We start from the raw sequence: 23,331 nt of genomic DNA, 5'->3' as shown, positions 1-23,331 counted from the left end.
AGCCTTCCGTCTCCTCTCTCGGTGTCCTCTATCCTGTGCTGGCTCCCCCTCCCCCCCCCCCCCGTTTCAATCCCCCACCGAAAGGGTATTTGGAAGTCTTCTGGAGCCGTGTCCTCCCTGAAGACGTGCGGCTCCATACTGCAGAGGCGCGAGGGTGCAAGAGAGCATGCTTGTGCAGGCGCAGTACAGGGCCGCACTTCTTCAGGAGCACTCGGGCTCCCTGAAGACTTCTGAAGCCTCCTTCGGCCGGGTAAAGCAGTATTTGACTAATTTAGTCACTGCTACCGGGCGAGCCAGCACTGGAACGAGGGGACCAGGAGAGGAGCCGGAAGGCTCTATAGGACCCAGAGCCTTCCCTCTCCTTGGGTAAGTATCTGTCTCATTTTTTTAAATGTGGTTCCCATTCACTTTAAAAGATTGCAGTTCTCATCTCGGTCGTACCAGAAAAAAAGTAAGGATTGTTTCGATGTTTGTGAATTAGGGATTGTGCTCTGACACCCCATGTGGAACCCACAGAAGGATCTCCTCTTAAATCACGGAGAGTTGAGGCACTAGAGGCGCTGCAAATAACTGCAGTCACTCTACCACTCATTTACTAACCTCTGAGCAACCTCCATTCAATTCTGTGATGACCCGGTGAGATTTTCTGAAACCTTTACCACCTAATTTATAGTTAGAACAAATCCAGTCTGGGTATGTTGGATCACTTAAATTATGCAGAATCCTCCATTCTTAATAACTCAACTCTGGTGTGCCACTGCCCTGCCTTCTTTTTGGGCATTTTGTGACCTCACACCTTAATAATGCCTCTAATGAGTGATATTTCTCCTGTCCTCCAACCAATCAGATCACAGAGCAGCTCTGCCCTCTGCAAAGCCTCTCCTTTACATAATTATTGATTAAAGGGAACCACAGATGAACGGTTCACACAAAATAAACATATCAGTCGATAGCTTGTAAAGAATAAATGCTCTACCTGATAATTTCGCCGCTCTGGTGGGCCTTTTTGAGTGTTTTTTATCCATTATTGCTCCAGGAAAAATCCAATATGGCCGCCAGCTCATATTCCTGCTGCTATGAGTTGTTCTGGATGTGCTGTCTAGGCTATATGAGACTAGGCTGCTATCTAGGCTATATGAGAAAGGCTGCTGCAGCCCTCATCTGTGTGCTTTCATTTTGGTATGATGTGCAGCTGCCTGTAGGAAGTCTCTCTCATAGGAATGAAACTGCAGTCATCATCATTATCATACCTAGACTGAAGGCTCAGTCGGGGATTCTTATCACAGCTGATAACAGACTAATTAAGCAGATAAGAATGAAACTAAAAGCAGAGTAGGTGTTTATTGTCATGTTCCCACTGATAAATGTAGTAAAATACATGAGGGTGCTTCGTCTCTGGTTCTCTTTAAGTTCAGTTTTTGACACTCTGGATGAGATAAGCCAGCAAAGAAAGCCTATAAAGAAATTCCGCTAGCCTGAGTGGTTGGAGAGCATCCTCTCAAACGTCTAGGTTTCAGATAGGTTGTATTAATAATACATCTACATTATGCCGCCAATTAGAATGTTTCAGTTGTAGACATTGCTGTGATTGGAGAACTGTTCTATACCGACTTTCACGTTGGCTCATCCCAACCATACTAGCTTCCAGTCTTCTTTTTAAATGTTTGGGTTTGTTCTGGATACCAAGAATATGATGAACTCCTTTTAGTATTTGATAACTGCCTGATCCCCTGATTGGAGGAACGAGGCAAAGATCTCCAAGCAGCACAAGGCAAGCAAGAAAGAGTAGGGAAGGATTAGGACCAAGACAGACCGTCAATACTGTCCATCACAAATAATTCCAGGTTTTTGTTCTTTCCCCATTCAAACATTTGCTCGACAGCCTGTTGTACAGCACCTTCTGCCCTATATAGAGAGGAGGGGTGAGGAAGGCCAGTACAAAGCTGTAGTGCAAAACTAATTTCAGTAGGGCATAGTTCTTCAGAATGCCTTACAACTAGTAGGTGGACCTTGGGGTGGAAACCTGCACAACACAATCTGCAAAGGCATCTGAAATAACCAAGCTCGCAAGTAGGTATGAGCCCTTGGTATCTCTGGCACTATTCTTCTTTAGTTGTTTCACAAATGACCATGATTCACATTTCTGGACTAGCTGTCAGTGAAACAGTAAAGTAAGTGTACTAATTCTATGACCATAGAGAAGGATCCCAAACAAGAACACATCTAACCCTTCCCTCTTGCTACTCAAAATTAACAAATCATTTTTGGATGGGGCTCTTCAACAAAATACTGTGCTGAGAGTGGGTATAAGAGGGGTCATCACAGGAGGATCGGTTTTATTACTTACTCGCTTTCCGGGTGGGCCAGATGGGCCTGGCTCTCCCGTAGGTCCTGGTGATCCCTAAAAAACATATGATACAATATTACCAAATGTGGATTTTTGATAGGACAAACCTACAGTGACGGTATTCATACTCACTGTTTGACCAGATTCACCATCATCTCCTTTGTCACCAGGAGGTCCATCTTGACCCTGCAGTTGAAATAAAAAGAAAGTACAGATGAGAACAATTTTTGAAGCTCTAAATTTTCCTAGTGATGGGCTGCACTACATCGTTATCATGAGATCATCCAACTATGCTCAAGTAATTGATCATTTTGCAACATTGCCGAAAGTGGTCACTACTTACAGAAGGACCAGGTTCACCAGGGGGGCCAGGATCTCCGGGGAATCCTACAGGACCCTAAAGAGCATCAAGATAATATATTAGCAATGCATACATGAAGAATGATTGACAGATCACAGCCACTTATTTTATGGAAAAGAAAGAACTATACTCACAGGGCTACCTTTAGGACCATCATCACCAGGAGGACCTTTTGGACCGGGTGGACCAGCGGTTCCTTGAAGACCTGCCTCTCCCTTTTCACCTCTTTCACCTTTTGGGCCCTATAAAGAATTAAGTTCATCACCACGGTGTCAGCTGCCAGACCTATAATATGTTGTTTTAGAATAATTTAACAGAAGTACATGATTGGAACCGTGGCAAGGAATTGCATTTAAATCTAAGGCTGGAATCTTTACCAAGAACACCATCTTAATGGACTTTATATGTTCCTCACATGTTTGGTTGGGTTTCCTACAGGTGTTCTAGTTTCCTCTGATGACCTCACTGTGATAGACTGTGGTACGGATAATAGATCTCCGCCCCCACCCTCTAGAACGCCCTTCCACCGTCCATCAGACTTGCTCCCTCCTTCAACACATTTAAGCAAGCCCTCAAAACCCACCTCTTTAAAGGACAACTGAAGTGAGAAATATACGGAGGCTGCCATATTTATTTCCTTTTATACAATACCAGTTGCCTGGCAGTCCTGCTGGTCTATTAGGATGCAGTAGTGTCTGAAAAATGCCAGAAACAAGATTGAAGCTAATCTTTTAAATCTGACAGTAATGTCAGAAACACCGGGACTGCTGCATGCTTGTTCAGGGTTTATGGCTAAAAGTATTACAGGTAGAGGATTAGCAGGCAACTGGTATTGTTTAAAAGGAAATAAATATGGCAGCCTCCATATCCCTCTTGCTTCAGTTGCCCTTTAAGATGGCCATACCCACAGTAACTCTCTACGGAATAATTATCCCACAGCCCCACCTAGTGTTTCCACCCCCTCCACCCTTAGATTGCAAGCCTCTGGCAGGGTCCTCCCTTCCCTAGTGTAATCTACACGATTGTCTGCTCCTTTCCTATGACAGCCTCCTCCTTGTATTACTGGGCCAACCTAACCAGCCCAAATCACATGATCATGTATCTTGTACCCTCTCCCTTCCCTAGTGTATTCTACATGATCGTGTGCTCCTTTCCTGTGACAGCCTTGTACTTGTATTACTGGACCTACCTAACCAGCCCAAATCACATTAGCATGTATCTTGTACCCTCTCCCTTCCCTAGTGTATTCTACATGATTGTGTGCTCCTTTCCTAGGACAGCCTCGTACTTGTATTACTGGACCTACCTAACCAGCCCAAATCACATGATCATGTATCTTGTACCCTCTCCCTTCCCTAGTGTATTCTACATGATGGTGTGCTCCTTTCCCATGACAGCCTTGTACTTGTATTACTGGACCTACCTAACCAGCCCAAATCACATTAGCATGTATCTTGTTCCCTCTCCCTTCCCTAGTGTATTCTACATGATAGTGTGCTCCTTTCCTATGACAGCCTCGTACCTGTATTACAGGGCCTACCTAACCAGCCCAAATCACATGACCATGTATCTTGTACCCTCTCCCTTCCCTAGTGTATTCTACATGATCGTTTGCTCCTTTCCTAGGACAGCCTCGTACTTGTATTACTGGACCTACCTAACCAGCCCAAATCACATTAGCATGTATCTTGTACCCTCTCCCTTCCCTAGTGTATTCTACATGATTGTGTGCTCCTTTCCTATGACAGCCTGTACTTGTATTACTGGACCTACCTAACCAGCCCAAATCACATTAGCATGTATCTTGTACCCTCTCCCTTCCCTAGTGTATTCTACATGATCGTGTGCTCCTTTCCTATGAGAGCCTGTACTTGTATTACTGGGCCTACCTAACCAGCCCAAATCACATGATCATGTCTCTTGTACCCTCTCCCTTCCCTAGTGTATTCTACATGATCGTTTGCTCCTTTCCTAGGACAGCCTCGTACTTGTATTACTGGACCTACCTAACCAGCCCAAATCACATTAGCATGTATCTTGTACCCTCTCCCTTCCCTAGTGTATTCTACATGATTGTGTGCTCCTTTCCTATGACTGCCTTGTACTTGTATTACTGGACCTACCTAACCAGCCCATATCACATGATCATGTATCTTGTACCCTCTCCCTTCCCTAGTGTATTCTACATGACTGTGTGCTCCTTTCCTATGACAGCCTCATACTTGTATTACTGGACCTACCTATCCAGCCCAAATCACATGATCATGTATCTTGTACCCTCTCCCTTCCCTAGTGTATTCTACATGATCATGTGCTCCTTTGCTAGGACAGCCTCGTACTTGTATTACTGGGCCTACCTAACCAGCCCAAATCACATGATCATGTATCTTGTACCCTCGCCCTTCTCTAGTGTATTCTACATGACCGTGTGCTCCTTTCCTATGACAGCCTGTACTTGTATTACTGGACCTACCTAACCAGCCCAAATCACATGACCATGTATCTTGTACCCTCTCCCTTCCCTAGTGTATTCTACATGATGGTGTGCTCCTTTCCTATGACCGCCTCGTAATTGTATTACTGGACCTTCCTAACCAGCCCAAATCACATGATCATGTATCTTGTACCCTCTCCCTTCCCTAGTGTACTCTACATGATCGTGTGCTCCTTTCCTATGACAGCCTCGTACTTGTATTACTGGACCTACCTAACCAGCCCAAATCACATGATCATGTACAGTGGTGTGAAAAACTATTTGCCCCCTTCCTGATTTCTTATTTTTTTGCATGTTTGTCACACTTAAATGTTTCTGCTCATCAAAAACTGTTAACTATTAGTCAAAGATAACATAATTGAACACAAAATGCAGTTTTAAATGATGGTTTTTATTATTTAGTGAGATTAAATAACTCAAAACCTACATGGCCCTGTGTGAAAAAGAAATTGCCCCCTGAACCTAATAACTGGTTGGGCCACCCTTAGCAGCAATAACTGCAATCAAGCGTTTGCGATAACTTGCAATGAGTCTTTTACAGCGCTCTGGAGGAATTTTGGCCCACTCATCTTTGCAGAATTGTTGTAATTCAGCTTTATTTGAGGGTTTTCTAGCATGAACCGCCTTTTTAAGGTCATGCCACAACATCTCAATAGGATTCAGGTCAGGACTTTGACTAGGCCACTTCAAAGTCTTCATTTTGTTTGGTGGTGGATTTGCTGGTGTGTTTTGGGTCACTGTCCTGCTGCAGCACCCAAAATCGCTTCAGCTTGAGTTGACGAACAGATGGCCGGATATTCTCCTTCAGGATTTTTTGGTAGACAGTAGAATTCATGGTTCCCTCTATCACAGCAAGCCTCCCAGGACCTGAAGCAGCAAAACAACCCCAGACCATCACACTACCACCACCATATTTTACTGTTGGTATGATGTTCTTTTGCTGAAATGCTGTGTTACTTCAACGCCAGATGTAACGGGACACGCACCTTCCAAAAAGTTCAACTTTTGTCTCGTCGGTCCACAAGGTATTTTCCCAAAAGCCTTGCCAATCATTGAGATTTTTTTTAGCAAAATTGAGACGAGCCTTAATGTTCTTTTTGCTTAAAAGTGGTTTGCGCCTTGGATATCTGCCATGCAGGCCGTTTTTGCCCAGTCTCTTTCTTATGGTGGAGTCGTGAACACTGACCTTAATTGAGGCAAGTGAGGCCTGCAGTTCTTTAGATGTTGTCCTGGGGTCTTTTGTGGCCTCTCGGATGAGTTTTCTCTGCGCTCTTGGGGTAATTTTGGTCGGCCGGCCACTCCTAGGAATGTTCATCACTGTTCCATGTTTTTGCCATTTGTGGATAATGGCTCTCACTGTGGTTCACTGGAGTCCCAAAGCTTTAGAAATGGCTTTATAACCTTTACCAGACTGATAGATCTCAATTACAGTACTTTTGTTCTCATTTGTTCCTGAATTTCTTTGGATCTTGGCATGATGTCTAGCTTTTGAGGTGCTTTTGGTCTGCTTCTCTGTGTCAGATAGCTCCTATTTAAGTGATTTCTTGATTGAAACAGGTGTGGCAGCAATCAGGCCTGGGGGTGACTACAGAAATTTAACTCAGGTGTAATAAACCACCTTTAAGTTATTTTTTAACAAAGGGGGGGGGGGGGGGGGCAAACTTTTTCACACAGGGCCATGTAGATTTGGAGGTTTTTTTCTCACTAAATAATAAAAAAAAATCATTTAAAACTGCATTTTGTGTTCAATTAGGTTATCTTTGACCACTAGTTAACGGTTTTTAATGATCAGAAACATTTAAGTGTGACAAACATGCAAAAGAATAAGAAATCAGGAAGGGGGCAAATAGTTTTTCACACCACTGTATCTTGTACCCTCTCCCTTCCCTAGTGTATTCTACATGATTGTGTGCTCCTGTCCTATGACAGCCTGTACTTGTATTACTGGACCTACCTAACCAGCCCATATCACATGATCATGTATCTTGTACCCCCTCCCTTCCCTAGTGTATTCTACATGATTGTGTGCTCCTTTCCTATGACGGCCTCGTACTTGCATTACTGGACCTACCTAACCAGCCCAAATCACATGATCATGTATCTTGTACCCCCTCCCTTCCCTAGTGTATTCTACATGATTGTGTGCTCCTTTCCTATGACAGCCTTGTACTTGTATTACTGGACCTACCTAACCAGCCCAAATCACATGATCATGTATCTTGTACCCTCTCCCTTCCCTAGTGTATTCTACATGACTGTGTGCTCCTTTCCTATGACTGCCTTGTACTTGTATTACTGGACCTACCTAACCAGCCCAAATCACATGATCATGGATCTTGTACCCTCTCCCTTCCCTAGTGTATTCTACATGATCATGTGCTCCTTTCCTATGACAGCCTGGTACTTGTATTACTGGACCTACCTAACTAGCCCAAATCACATGATCATGTATCTTGTACCCTCTCCCTTCCCTAGTGTACTCTACATGATCATGTGCTCCTGTCCTATGACAGCCTGTACTTGTATTACTGGGCCTACCTAACCAGCCCCAATCACATGATCATGTATCTTGTACCCTCTCCCTTCCCTTGTGTATTCTACATGATCGTGTGCTCCTTTCCTATGGCAGCCTCTTACTTGTATTACTGGACCTACCTAACCAGCCCAAATCACATGATCATGTATCTTGTACCCTCTCCTTTCCCTAGTGTATTCTACATGATCGTGTGCTCCTTTCCTATGACAGCCTCATACTTGTATTACTGGAGCTTCCTAACCAGCCCAAATCACATGATCATGTATCTTGTACCCTCTCCTTTCCCTAGTGTATTCTACATGATCGTGTGCTCCTTTCCTATGACAGCCTCATACTTGTATTACTGGAGCTTCCTAACCAGCCCAAATCACATGATCATGTATCTTGTACCCTCTCCCTTCCCTAGTGTATTCTACATGAGTGTGTGCTCCTTTCCTATGACAGCCTCATACTTGTATTACTGGGCCTACCTAACCAGCCCAAATCACATGATCATGTATCTTGTACCCTCTTCCTTCCCTAGTGTATATTCTACATGATTGTGTGCTCCTTTCCTATGACAGCCTGTACTTGTATTACTGGGCCTAACTAACCAGCCCAAATCACATGATCATGTATCTTGTACCCTCTCCCTTCCCTAGTGTATCCTACATGATTGTGTGCTCCTTTCCTATGACAGCCTGTACTTGTATTACTGGGCTTACCTAACCAGCCCAAATCACATGATCATGTATCTTGTACCCTCTCCCTTCCCTAGGGTATTCTACATGATCGTGCGCTCCTTTCCTATGACAGCCTGTACTTGTATTACTGGAGCTTCCTAAGCAGCCCATATCACATGATCATGTATCTTGTACCCTCTCCCTTCCCTAGTGTATTCTACATGATCGTGTGCTCCTTTCCTATGACAGCCTCATACTTGTATTACTGGGCCTACCTAACCATCCCAAATCACATGATCATGTATCTTGTACCCTCTCCCTTCCCTAGTGTATTCTACATGATGGTGTGCTCCTTTCCTATGACAGCCTCCTCCTTGTATTACTGGGCCTACCTAACCAGCCCCAATCCCATCAGCATGCATCATGTACCGTTTGCCTTGTATAACTTTGTTCTATGTTGTTATGTCCGTCATCCTTGTAACATTGTATATATTTATTGTTCAGCACTGGGTAATATGTTGGCGCTTTATGAATATAATGAATAAGAATAATAGATTGTGATCATTGATGTGGGATGTGACTTGTTCAACAATTTTTGAAGTGTGTAAATGCTAAATTACCGTATTTTCTGTCGTATAAGACGACCCCAAAATTTTCCTGGGTTAAAAAGTAGTCTTATACGCCGGAAAATACAGTAAATGTATAATCGTAGAAAGGCTGTGAGTACAAGAGTTAGCCAATGCACCCCATGAATCCAAAGGAGGAATTATGACCCTATGAAGGATGCAAGCCAACATCCATACTTCTGCCCACCTAATGGATTTGTGTCTGTAGCTGTAAACTATTGTAGGAACAGGGCGTGGCACTGTACAAATCCAGAGAGATCTTTACTTACTGGTGGTCCAAGTTCTCCCGCAAGACCAGGTTCACCTGACTCTCCAGGGTCACCCTGTGAATAAACACAAAGTTAGCAATGACTGTTGAAGGTATTGTCAACATTACTACTTACTAGAAAAGGCTTACCTTCTCACCAGGTGCTCCAGGATTACCAACTCCTCCTGGAGGACCTTGAGGGCCATCAGCTCCTGGTGGTCCACTAGGTCCTCTTGGGCCGGGTGGACCTGGTGGTCCCTAAAAATTGAGATGAAGCATTATTGAAAAGATTGATTGACAAGCCTACAACATACATGACACACACACACGAAAAGAGACATACAAAAATAACACGACCCTTTTAAATCTTAAAACTTTTGCCTCCTCCCTACCTCGTTCAGCCCCTCAAGCCCTCCCCCGCCCCTTTGCCCAGCACTTCAATAATATATTAAGTTATCAAAAGGAGAGCAAATTCCTCGATTCTGCCAAAAGGCCATGGTCAAGTGAGAGTCACATGGATGAGTTTTGACCACACTGCTTCCCCAGAGGCTTCCCCCATCCTTCTCAAATGCACAAATCTATCCCTGGAACCCTCCGAACCTATTCAACAGGAACTTGTAGAATATGTTCTCGTGGCCGCGCTTCTGTTTGTGTACAAGCGTGGCAGCACTGCTTAGGCACAAATACAGTCTGTGCAGTGCCACGTAGCCACTTGAGCAAGGCTTTTTCCACTGTGCACAAGCAGCTTTGTGCAAGTATGGCCTGCGCAGCACAACCACGCATGTCTATGACCGGGAGCATGACCACGGAGAAGGTTCGTCCGGCAAACATTGGTGGAGAGGATGCGGATCGGAGATGCCTCTGAAGTATGTATCTAAGTTTACTTCTTTTTTTATTTGCCACAGGTTTGCTATGGGTATAAGATCTAAATATAGGTAAACTTCAAGGCAGACTTAAGTGTAAAATGAGTTTAACCTGGTGCTTCTTGTAGCCCTCTGGAGTGATCTTGTTCTTTCTGAGGCCCTCTGGCCAGAAGCAGTAATGCTCTTAACGCTGGCCAGTTGGAGGCCACTGCACATGCGCAGCCCCAAGTCGCGCACACCCTGACTGTGCTCCTGACTGCGCTCCTGACTGTGCTCCTGAGAGCGCTCTGCCCATGCGCAGTAGCGATTTCCATGTACAGCGCATGGGCGTATGCTCCCAGCATCGGGAGCGTGGCGAGGAGGCGTGTGGCCTGCCAGCTTTGCCCCCCGCAAAGCTGTCAGGCCACACGCCTCCTCGCTGCTGCGGCCTGGAGGGACTCAGAAGGACGCCGTGGGTAGCGGATGTCTCCAGAGGGCTGTAAGAAGCTCCAGGTATTTTGTTTTATTCCCACTTAAGATTTCCTTCAAAGAGGTGAACAGTTATACTTTTTCTAACATAATGGAGAGTATTTTAAATATTGGATTCGTATGGTAACACTCTGATCCAGGGAACCCATCCAAAGACCTCTGCTAAGGCGAGAGGGATATTAATTCCACAAAGCAGATTTGGCCACACCGACCGGGGGAGTTTTTAATCTTCCTCTGGGCCCAATATGCTGGAATCACGCGTCGGTGAACCTGATGGCCATGAGCTTAGTTTCAGCTCTATTAATTGTATAACAGTGCATAGAGAATAAGCAGCTCAGGGAGATAGTCCACCTGGATTCACTGGAGATCAGAGACAATATTTAATGTTCTTTGCAAAGGATAACTGGCTGCTTAGCATGGAAAGGGCAAACAGGGGTATTTAACCTTCTTAGCGTTCTGAACAAGCTCATCTTTTAAAACGGGGTGGGCAAGATTTTATATTACCTATCTATTTTAATTAACATAACTAATGTAACTTAATCACAATATGGTTGTGTTTTAATCTAATCCTAGAGAATACTTGCAAAATCCACACCTCTGAAGGTATAGAGAAATGTCCAACAAATCTTCACTTGGCAATTTTCCCTTGGGGTGGGGTACATATATTTTTAATAGATTTCGAGGTAGAATTTACATTAGACAATTACTATGGTAGGATTAGATTATGAGCTCCTCTGAGGACAGTCACTGACATGACTATGTACTCTGTACAGTGCTGCAGGAGATGTCAGTGCTATATAAATACATAATAATAATATGGCAGGACATTAGACTATGACTATGGTAGGATTAGATTGTGAGCTCCTCTGAGGACAGTCAGTGACATGACTATGTACTCTGTAATGTGCTGCAGAAGATGTCAGTGCTATATAAATACATAATAATAATATGGTAGGACATTAGACTATGACTATGGTAGGATTAGAGTGTGAGCTCCTCTGAGGACAGTCAGTGACATGACTATGTACTCTGTACAGTGCTGCAGGAGATGTCAGTGCTATATAAATACATAATAATAATATGGCAGGACATTAGACTATGACTATGGTAGGATTAGATTGTGAGCTCCTCTGAGGACAGTCACTGACATGACTATGTACTCTGTACAGTGCTGCAGGAGATGTCAGTGCTATATAAATACACAATAATAATAATATGGTAGGACATTAGACTGTGACTATGGTAGGGATTAGATTGTGAGCTCCTCTGAGGACAGTCAGTGACATGACTACGTACTCTGTAAAGTGCTGCAGAAGATGTCAGTGCTATATAAATACATAATAATAATAATATGGTAGGACATTACATTATGACTATGGTTGGATTAGAGTGTGAGCTCCTCTGAGGACAGTCAGTGACATGACTATATACTCTGTACAGTGCTGCAGGAGATGTCAGTGCTATATAAATACATAATAATAATAATATGGCAAGACATTAGACTATGGCTATGGTAGGATTATATTGTGAGCTCCTCTGAGGACAGTCAGTGACATGACTATGTACTCTGTAATGTGCTGCAGAAGATGTCAGTGCTATATAAATACATAATAATAATATGGTAGGACATTAGACTGTGACTATGGTAGGATTAGAGTGTGAGCTCCTCTGAGGACAGTCAGTGACATGACTGTGTACCCTGTACAGTGCTGCAGAAGATGTCAGTGCTATATAAATACATAATAATAATATGGTAGGACATTAGACTATGACTATGGTAGGATTAGATTGTGAGCTCCTCTGAGGACAGTCACTGACATGACTATGTACTCTGTACAGTGCTGCAGGAGATGTCAGTGCTATATAAATACACAATAATAATAATATGGTAGGACATTAGACTGTGACTATGGTAGGGATTAGATTGTGAGCTCCTCTGAGGACAGTCAGTGACATGACTACGTACTCTGTAAAGTGCTGCAGAAGATGTCAGTGCTATATAAATACATAATAATAATAATATGGTAGGACATTACATTATGACTATGGTTGGATTAGAGTGTGAGCTCCTCTGAGGACAGTCAGTGACATGACTATATACTCTGTACAGTGCTGCAGGAGATGTCAGTGCTATATAAATACATAATAATAATAATATGGCAAGACATTAGACTATGGCTATGGTAGGATTATATTGTGAGCTCCTCTGAGGACAGTCAGTGACATGACTATGTACTCTGTAATGTGCTGCAGAAGATGTCAGTGCTATATAAATACATAATAATAATATGGTAGGACATTAGACTATGACTATGGTAGGATTAGAGTGTGAGCTCCTCTGAGGACAGTCAGTGACATGACTATGTACTCTGTACAGTGCTGCAGGAGATGTCAGTGCTATATAAATACATAATAATAATATGGCAGGACATTAGACTATGACTATGGTAGGATTAGATTGTGAGCTCCTCTGAGGACAGTCAGTCTTTATAAATACATAACAATAATATGGCAGGACATTAGACTATGATGGGGATTAGATTGTGAGCTCCTCTGAGGACAGTCAGTGACATGACTATGTACTCTGTAATGTGCTGCAGGAGATGTCAGTTCTTTATAAATACATAATAATACTAATATGGCAGGACATTAGACTATGATGGGGATTAGAGTGTGAGCTCCTCTGAGGACAGTCAGTGACATGACTATATACTCTGTACAGTGCTGCAGAAGATGTCAGTGCTATATAAATACATAATAATAATATGGCAAGACATTCGACTATGGCTATGGTAGGATTATATTGTGAGCTCCTCTGAGGACAGTCACTGACATGACTATGTACTCTGTACAGTTCTGCAGGAGATGTCAGTGCTATATAAATACACAATAATAATAATATGGTAGGACATTAGACTGTGACTATGGTAGGGATTGGATTGTGAGCTCCTCTGAGGACAGTCAGTGACATGACTATGTATTCTGTAATGTGCTGCAGGAGATGTCAGTTCTTTATAAATACATAATAATAATATGGCAGGACATTAGACTATGATGGGGATTAGATTGTGAGCTCCTCTGAAGACAGTCAGTGACATGACTATGTACTCTGTAATGTGCTGCAGGAGATGTCAGTTCTTTATAAATACATAATAATAATATGGCAGGACATTAGACTATGATGGGGGTTAGAGTGTGAGCTCCCCTGAGGACAGTCAGTGACATGACTATGTACTCTGTAAAGTGCTGCAGAAGATGTCAGTGCTATATAAATACATAATAATAATATGGTAGGACATTAGACTATGACTATGGTAGGATTAGAGTGTGAGCTCCTCTGAGGACAGTCAGTGACATGACTATGTACTCTGTAATGTGCTGCAGAAGATGTCACTGCTATATAAATACATAATAATAATATGGTAGGACATTACATTATGACTATGGTTGGATTAGATTGTGAGCTCCTCTGAGGACAGTCAGTGACATGACTGCACTCTGTAAGGTGCTGCAGGAGATGTCAGTTCTTTATAAATACATAATAATAATATGGCAGGACATTAGACTATGATGGGGATTAGATTGTGAGCTCCTCTGAGGACAGTCAGTGACATGACTATGTACTCTGTACAGTGCTGCAGAAGATGTCAGTGCTATATAAATACATAATAATAATATGGTAGGACATTAGACTATGACTATGGTAGGATTAGATTGTGAGCTCCTCTGAGGACAGTCAGTGACATGACTATGTGATCTGTACAGTGCTGCAGAAGATGTCAGTGCTATATAAACAATACTATAGATCTGAATGTTGTACAGTGTGCGGTCTTGGCAATATTCCCCTATAGACATCACATGCCTCTGGAGCACAGAGACGTTGAATAGCGAGGCAGGTGCTGTATGTGGCGGACTGCGTTAATCATGTTTGGCTTTGATCAGAAGCATCATTCAGGCTGTCTGGTTTGTTTTGCGGTTAGTGCGCATTGTGCGATGTACACAGGATCAATCAGGCTGTGAACAATCACAGAGCAGCGGCAGTTTATGTATTCCAGCGCTGCGGGCGGTCTCTGCGGAGCGCTGGAACGAGCGGGGGATTATTTCGCTGCTGGTGCGGCGGTGAGCGATTCCTCCGCCGCCGTGTTATCGGTCAGGTAGCGAATGGGAACGAGCGAAGAATGATGACCTTGTTTTACAGGAAATAATGAAGATTCGGTGCGAGGCCCGGGAGCTGCCTGTGATTAATATTCAGCAGCGCAGAAGCTGCTACGCTCTATACACCGAACAGCAGACAACACATACAGGAAGTACTCACCATCTGACCAACGTCTCCTGTCTCTCCCTTCTCACCTGGAGGTCCCGGCAAACCCTGCGGCAAAACATAAACCTTGTCAGCATCACCGAGAAACAAAACAACACCTGAGATAGTCATTTACATTTATCACTGTGAGTTTAAAGAGGACCTGTCGCAGCATGTAATAACTCTAGTATTTGTATACTGCTTTTCTCCTGTATGACTCAAAGCGCTTGCGAGGCAGCCACAGGAGCGCACTCAGTAGGCAGTAGAAGTGTCAGGGAGTCTCGCCCAAAAACTCCTAACTGAATAGGCGTTGGCTTACTGTACAAGGAAGCCAAGATTTGAACCCTGGTCTCCTGTGTAAGAGGCATCAGGCCCCACCCTACCACTGAGGCTTAGCCTTGGCTGTTTATTATACGAACCCCCCCCCCAAGCATTCTGGGAGACCAGGTATATTTTGTACTGGCTTCAGAACTCTTGGTAAACAAATACCCACCATAAGCAATGGTCCTATCTAGGGGAACTCAGCATTTCATTTAAAACTTGTCCTTGTGTTAGGTGATCAGCGGGCGTATGGGAGGTTAGGGGTGTAGGCCTCCTCCGAGGCGAATGGGTCTAGGCAATTGGCCGGCATCTGGGGGGCTTGGGATGCAGGCCTCCAGCGGGGCTAGGAGGTTGATGTTATCAGCCGATGTCTGCGAGGCTTGGGGTGTAGACCTTCTGTGGGGCGAGGGGGTCAATCGGCTGGCATTTGGGAGGCTTGGGGTATAGACCTTCTGCGGGGCGAGGCGATCGTCTGGTGTCTGGGAGGCCTGGGGTGTAGGCCTCCTGCGGGGCGAGGCAATTGGCTGGTGCCTGAAAGGCTTGGGGTGTAGGACTCTTGTGGGGCAAGGGGGGGTCGAGGCAATCGCCCGGTGTCTGGGTGGCTTGGGGTGTAGACGTTCTGGGGAGCGAGGGGGTTGAGGTGATTGTCTGGGGGGCTTGGGATGTAGGCCTCCTGCGGGGCGAGGCGATCGTCCGGTGTTTGTGAGTCTTGGGGTGTAAGCATCCTGCAGGGTGAGGGGGTCCAGGCGATCTGCTGGTGTCTTTGTGGCTTGGGGTGTAGACCTTCTGCGGGGCGAGGGGGTCAAGGTGATCGACTGGTTTCTGGGAGGCTTGTGGTGTAGCCTTCCTGCAGGGCTTGGGTTGTAGGTCTCCTGTGGGGTAAGAGGGTCGACGTGATCACCCAGTGTCTGGGAGGCTTGGGGTGTAGGCCTCCTGCAGAACGAGGGGGTCGATGTGATCGGCCGGTGTCTGGGAAGCTTGGGGTGTAGGCCTCCTGTGGGGCGAGGCGATTGTCCGGTGTTCTCTACTGATAGAATCCTGCAGAGCAAGGGAGTCAAAGCGATTGGCCGGCATCTGGGAAGCTTAGGGTGTAGGCCTCCTGTGGGGCAAGGGGGCCGAGGCGATCAGTAGGGGCGAGAGGGTCGAAAGCGATCACCCCATGTTTGGGAGGCTTGGAGTGTAGGCCTCCTGCAGGGCGAGGGGGTTGAGGCAATTGGCCGGTGTCTGGGAGGCTTGGGGTGCAGGCCTCCTGTGGGGCGAGAGGGTCGAGGCAATTGGTCGGTGTCTAGGAGGCTTGGGGATGTAGGCCTCCTGTGGGGCGAGAGGGTCGAGGCAATTGGCCGGTGTCTAGGAGGCTTGGGGTGTAGGCCTCCTGCAGGGCAAAAGGATCGAGGCGATCACCCGGTATCTGGGAGGCTCGGGGTGTCGGCCTCCTGCAGGATGAGAGGGTCGAGGTGATCGGCCAGGGTCTGGGAGGCTTGGGGTGCAGGCCTCCTGCAGGGTGAGGGGGTTGAGGTGATCGCCCGATGTCTGGGAGGCTTGGGGTGTAGGCCTCCTGCCGGGCGAGGGGGTCGAGGTGATCGCCTGATGTCTGGGAGGCTTGGGGTTTAGGCCTCCTGCCGGGCGAGTGAGTCAAGGTGATCATCCAGTGTCTGGGAAGCTTGGGGTGTAGGCCTCCTGCAGGATGAAGAGGTCGAGGTGATCGCCCGGTGTCTGGGAGGCTTGGGGGAGCAGCCTTCCTGCAGGGCTTGCGGTGTAGGTCTCCTGTGAGGCGAGAGGGTCGAAGTGATCACCCGGTGTCTGGGAGGCTTGGGGTGTAGGCCTCCTGTTGGGCGAGGCAATCGTCCGGTGTCTGTGAGGCTTGGTGTGTAGACCTTCTGCATGGTGAGGGGGTCAAGGTGATGGTCCGGTTTCTGGGAGGCTTGGGGTGCAGCCTTCCTGCAGGGCTTGCGGTGTAGGCCTCCTGCAGGGCGAGGGGGTCGAGGTGATCAGTCAGTGTCTGGGAGGCTTGGGGTGTAGGCTTCCTGCGAGGTGAGGGGGCCGAGGTGATTGGCCGGCTTATGGGAGGCTTGGGATGTAAGCCTCCTGCAGGGCGAGTGGGAAGAGATGATCGCCCGGTGTCTGGGAGGCTTGGGGTGTAGGCCTCCTGCGGGGCGAGGGAGTCGAGGCGGATGGACGTGGGCGTGTAGGCTGGGAGATATATGACGGTGAGGAGATATTAACTGGAGCTTGTCACTATTTATCTTCCTCCATGCTAATCAGACATCAAGGAGGTTACGGGGAAAATTCAGCCTCCTGTGTAATTAAGGCTCATAAAAGATCAGTTAATTGATAAGCTGCGTTGGCAGAATTGCGCTGTCAGCATAAACATGTTGCCGGGAAGGGAAGTTAATGCGGCCTCCGGACAAACTCAACGCTTAGCGAGTTTCACGTGAGCTTCTCTACTGATCGTTCGTTGGAGACAGTCGATGAGGTGGAGGGAATGTTATTCCATAATTTCATGATTTTGGTTGTGTCAGCTTTTTCATATAATTACGGACTCCTTGCATCCCAAATATAGGCAGCATTGGGCCAATCAAGCACTTCCTGCTGATTTTGATTGGTCAAATGTCAAACAGTAATTTGCATTCAGTTTAGCTGTAGCTACACATACTGACAGCTTTGATGATTACTGAAACTCATGTTAGTTCAGTTGCTGACAAGGTGAATAGATGATGACGCTTGTTTCATCCGCTAACTAGCTCAGTCAATTAAAGGAACAGCCGTAGACTTTTTTTCAACCCCTTATCTACATGTAAACATAATTATTTTCGTGTCGGATTACAGGTAACATTTTCGTACTAGTTAGATGGAGCAAAAAAAATAAAATAAATGGTTGCAGACTCTTCTGTCCCAGGATATACCGCACCTCCCATATAAGAATATGCCGCACCTCCCATCCCAGGATAAGCTGCGCCTCCCGTCCCAGGATATGCCCCGCCTCCCATCCCAGGAAATGCCCCGCCTCCCATCCCAGGATATGCCCCGCCTCCCATCCCAGGATATGCCCCGCATAAGAATATACCGCGCCTCCCATCCCAGGATTAGCCACGCCTTTATGGACATCAGAACATCAATTTGCAACCGGTTCACAGAGATGGTCCATGATATGCTAATGATTATGTGTTGATGCAAATTGTATGCAACATATACAAGCTGCATGCATTTGCATGACATTAACAGCAAATCTGTATACACTCATAGTTATTAGCATGTCATTGAACACCTCCTAATTATTATTCTGTCCTGGTTTGTAAGTGCTTATTGCATTTCTTCTTAAAGGTGGAGGTGCTACTCACTTGAAGTCCGACTGGGCCTGGTGGTCCGGGAAAGCCTCTGGGACCTTCATCACCCTTCTGTCCAAACAAGCCTTGCTGTCCGCGGGGGCCGGGCTCTCCATCAGCACCCTGGAAGAGAATCGCAGCACAAATGTAATAACGTTTTCCTGAAGAGTTGTGAGAGTCAGGCTGTGAATGGCTAAACTAGTGTCAGCTGACAGTCACCTGATCAGCACACCGGTCATGAATTAGTGAGTCAAAGTATAAAGACAGAGGATCAAGAGCAATCTTTGTAGCTCAGAAGTGGAAGTTTGCTGCAATTGGCTGGCAACTTTGGCACCTAAAAAGGAGGAAGGTGAGCAGATCAGGATAGAAAGGAAGGGAGAAGAATCACCCAGCAGAGACCAGGCTGGGCAGAAAGAGGGAGGAGTCAGCAGAGGTCAGGATGGGCAGAGGGGGAGGAGGCAAACAGCAGAGATCAAGATGGGTAGATAGGGGGAGGATGCAATTAGCAGAGACTAAAAGGGCTGAAAGATGAAAGAGGGTCAGTCAGCAGAGGCCAGAATGGGCAGAGAGGGGGAGGGGTCAGTCATCAGAGGCCAGGATGGGCAGTGAGGGGGAGGGGTCAGTCATCAGAGGCCAGGATGGGCAGTGAGGGGGAGGGGTCATTCATCAGAGGCCAGGATGGGCAGAGAGGGGGAGGGGTCAGTCAGCAGAGGGTAGGATGGGGCAGAGAAGGGGAGGGGTCAGTCATCAGAGGCCAGGATGGGCAGTGAGGGGGAGGGGTCAGTCAGCAGAGGCCAGGATGGGCAGTGAGGGGGAGGGGTCAGTCAGCAGAGGCCAGGATGGGCAGAGAGGATGAGAGTTAGTCATTAGAGACTAGGATGGACTGAAGAGCTGCCAGATTAAGTTACAGGAGGTTCACAGGGATTTACTCACCGATGGGCCAGGCTGGCCGATAGGCCCCTGAGGTCCGGCAGGTCCAGGTGGGCCCTGTGGGAAGAGAAATCAGGTTATCCGATTCATTTCCAAAGACCCTCCAGAAGGCAGGTGTAGCAGGACAGATCGGTTACCTGCTCTCCCTTTTCGCCCCTGTTGCCCTTCTGTCCCGGTTCTCCAATCTCTCCCTGCAATAAAGAAGACATAAGAACCATTAATGGTGATCTACAGCCTCTCATACACAACATTATTACTATGAACGCTACAACCAGCATGCAACATGTACGAGATTGTGCAATGACATGACTGATGCCTGAGGCAACTCCTGCCTCTTCACTGAACAGCACACTTTGCTTGGGTATAGCCAAACACCACGTCTGTACAGCCCTCATTCCCTAAATGTTCACCCATAATGATGCTGAGGGTGACATAACTCTGCCGTGTGTGCGAGTCTTAATGACATGGAGGGGGAATGGCTGTCAATTGTTGGCTGTTGCAGACAGCAGATCGTACACTAAATGCTCCAATATCGCTGGCACCAAAATGGGGGTGTAACTAGAGGAGAGCAGCACCTGCGAGTGCTGGGGGGCCCAGAGCTGTGGAGGGCCCCAGCTGCTACCCTTCCTCCGATACAGGGGCCCATCCTTCAGATCAGGTGTTTTGTGGCTGCACTTGTTATGGGTGTGAAGATCCTGATGGCCACACTTGTTCTATGACCCTTGAGACATGGGCCCCCAGGCTGTGATGGGCCCCAAGGGGAGGCAAGGGGAGGAGTGTGAACATTTAGGGGCACAATTAACCACTTGCTGTCCCTATGACGTGAAAATAAGTCTCTTCACTTTCCTCCCTACAAAATCCTAGATAACACCGTTTATTTATCTCTGACCTGATAACATCACTGAAGAGTTGTAAAATAATGACAGCAAACCTCTCTCCTCCTCCCAGGGAATTCAATGGCAGAGTTAATTAGTAAACAAGTGTAAAATACACATTCCAGGAGCAGACTGTAATCGATTCTATACTACATTACTTAATTGTTACATCTAATACATTATCAAAACAAATTAACTGTTTATAATAATCAGGACAAATAAAATGTGTGGGTATTAATGTAGAATAGAACTGTTTACATTAAAGCTATAATGTAGGAAAGTGGATAAATCGTGTATTTTTTTAACTTATTTTCCTTTTAAAATACATAGAAAATAAGGTAATTACTAATAACAAATATCAGCCACAAAAAGCCTTATTTGTCCTGAAAAAAACAATATATAGATCATTTAGTTGTGATAATTATTGATAAAGTTATTGCCAAAGTAATCACAGCTGAGCTGAACTGTGAAAATTACCAGGGTAGTGAAGTGGTTAAAGTTTCGCTGGGGGTCACATGAATTGTATTTACTCCACTGCACCAAAACTAATAACATTGACAAAAGTACACTAGAAATGTCAGCCGGAACTTTTTCTGAAAGAAGACGTTAGTTTTCTGTTTGGTATATTCTTGCTACACATGTTATAGGGATGATGAATGAGCAGCTGGAAGTGACTGATCTCACAATCTGGTGTAGATGTAAATTTCCGTCAGGGAACCGAGACAAATCACAGCACTGAAATATGAGGCTGTTGTGGATATCTGACTTCTCTAGCGAATGAGAGATGCTGCTCCACTGCCAACAATCTGGCTGTGCCGCTAAAGCCAATGACCATAGTTAGTGACAGTCAGCGATAGGCTAATCATTCAGAGTGGGTGCAAATTTCATACTAATTTATGAACCGTATATACTCCAATATAAATCAACCTCGTGTATAAGTCGACTACAATATTCGACCCTCTTAAGCTGGATTTTTTTATTGACTTAAGTATAAGTCTACCCAGCAAAGTTATTGGTTGCACTTGGGGACCAGGAGGGGTTAATTACTGCATTGCATACAGTATTGCAGGCAATAACTCCTCCAGGCCCCCAAGTGCAGCAATTATTCACCCCCCCCCCTCCTGAAGCCCAATATATCCCCTCCCCTGTCCCTTTCCTTGTTAATTACTTAAAGACTGCTCCACGGCAACTGGCGTGGACGTGGCGGCAGCCCCAGGACCGACCTAACGCCAACTGGCGTGCAGGCATGATGGGATTTGTAGTTTTGTCACAGCTGGAGTGCCAAGGTTAGTCATCACTGCTATAGAGGCTTCTCACACCGTTCTCTGGACCTCATGAAATCCAGCAAGAGCTTGTTGGGATGAAGTGCCGGGCTGTGTTATTCTCCATGCAACTAGAATGCAAGTTGTATTCGGTTGTACTAAATGGAAGATATTCGCTTCCAAAATGGTTTGCATGCAAAAGCATTCCATACTAGACCCTTTCACCGACGTTGAGGTTCCTCCAAGTCAGCAGCCATTGTGGTCTGGCTGCAGGAGTATAGCTCTCCTGTCCCCTGTGCCAGTACCGCCCATTCATACTGTATAATGGTGTGAGTAGTGCAGTTTGTCACTCCCTGGAGACCGATTTATGTGCCTCCATGTGCTCCCTTCATAGGTAGAACCTGACAGGCCTCAGCATGAATCCCAGGTTCATGAGCATGAAGTGTTTGCTTTTGACCCTTTTGAACTGAGAGAACCTCAACGCTGGTGAAAGGGTTTAGTACAGAATGCTCTTGTATGAAAACCATTTTGGAAGCGAATAGCCTCGATTAGTCCAACTGAATGAAACTTGCATTCGAGTTGTTTTTTATCATTACCAGTATCCCAGCTTGCTGTGAGTGTCTGAGTACAGAAGGTTAATGACTGTTTGCATGTAGATTGACCACTCCACTCAGTAGTGATGGGCGTCCGATTAGCCTGCCATTTGTAATCGTAATTTCAATTACATCTCACTGGCCGCGGCAGAGGGGGGTTACCTTACCCATCTCTCCGCCGAAAGCAGATGCGCTCTATGGATTCACTCCATGTCACGTTCACTCACGATCCACGTCACTCCACTCCTCCTAGGTTTGAAAGGGGGAGCGTGAAAGTGACGTAGCCACGATCGAATGTGACGAGGATATGAGTAAGTTGACCCCCCCCTCTGCCGCGGCCAGCAAGACAATCAAAATTACGATTATGAACGGTGGGTCTATTAAGAAGCCCATCACTACCCCTCAGCACCTCGTTTACGATCTGAATCTTGGGCCCTTGAAAGGACGGGCATTGTTCCGCTTGCTTGCTTGTCTCAGTGTACCGGCTGCTCATGTTCACGCCGCCTCTGCTGGGATCTGACAACTCCCTGAGCGATCGTGTCTGACGTTACTGGAAACAGGACCAGCTGAGTTTACATCAATGTGAGAGTGTGTTTATCGTTCTGTTTACCTTATCTCCGTCTTCTCCAGGAGGGCCCACTGGTCCTGCGGGGCCTGGCAGACCAACGGGACCTTGGATGCCATCACGTCCGGCTGGGCCCTGGGGTCCTTTTTCTCCCTGGAGTTACGAGAAACAAAAGTGAGAGGAAGTCAGATACAAGCCGGGGCAGATAATCAACTTTTCAGGGGACTGTTTCTTCTCAGAGTGAAATGGTTACAACACACGTTTCACAGAATGAGGTCATTGAGGGTCTTAAGTGGACCTGATTGGCAACGGCCAAGCTAAACACGGGTGACTGGAAATAATCACATGAATATCTTTTTTCTCTGTGGTTTTGGTTTAACCCTTTACCAGCCAATTTATTTAGAGGCTTGCAAGTGTTCCAGGCCAATTTATTTCAGCACTTATTTTATTTTTGATTTCTTACATTTCCTTGCTACTCATTAATACTGCTGCAATGTGTATTTATTGCCACTTGTCACTAGGGGGCATTATGAGACAATAGCAGAGGACTTCTGCTTG

At 46.0% G+C, this 23,331-nt stretch overlaps 1 protein-coding gene and 1 long non-coding RNA gene across 3 annotated transcripts in view; one reads left to right on the top strand and one right to left on the bottom strand.

Moving 5' to 3' along the window:
- Positions 1-23,331, bottom strand: part of COL5A1 (collagen type V alpha 1 chain) — a 468,893-nt gene that overhangs the window by 40,888 nt on the left and 404,674 nt on the right. For both annotated transcript variants that reach the window (XM_068249145.1, XM_068249144.1), the window contains exons 43-53: positions 22,819-22,926; positions 19,616-19,669; positions 19,482-19,535; positions 18,564-18,671; positions 14,920-14,973; positions 9,424-9,531; positions 9,296-9,349; positions 2,843-2,950; positions 2,691-2,744; positions 2,480-2,533; positions 2,348-2,401 (exon numbers count right to left, since the gene is read on the bottom strand). In XM_068249145.1, coding sequence (XP_068105246.1) covers positions 2,348-2,401; positions 2,480-2,533; positions 2,691-2,744; positions 2,843-2,950; positions 9,296-9,349; positions 9,424-9,531; positions 14,920-14,973; positions 18,564-18,671; positions 19,482-19,535; positions 19,616-19,669; positions 22,819-22,926 — 810 coding nt within the window. The remainder of the gene's footprint in view (positions 1-2,347; positions 2,402-2,479; positions 2,534-2,690; positions 2,745-2,842; positions 2,951-9,295; positions 9,350-9,423; positions 9,532-14,919; positions 14,974-18,563; positions 18,672-19,481; positions 19,536-19,615; positions 19,670-22,818; positions 22,927-23,331) is intronic.
- LOC137527982 (uncharacterized) overlaps positions 1-23,331 on the top strand; it is a 97,923-nt gene that overhangs the window by 5,256 nt on the left and 69,336 nt on the right. The window lies entirely within an intron of this gene.

Source organism: Hyperolius riggenbachi, chromosome 8, assembly GCF_040937935.1.
Source record: "Hyperolius riggenbachi isolate aHypRig1 chromosome 8, aHypRig1.pri, whole genome shotgun sequence".
Lineage (NCBI taxonomy): Eukaryota > Metazoa > Chordata > Amphibia > Anura > Hyperoliidae > Hyperolius > Hyperolius riggenbachi.
Note: the sequence above shows the minus strand (reverse complement) of the source record. Positions and strands in the feature narration are given on the sequence as shown.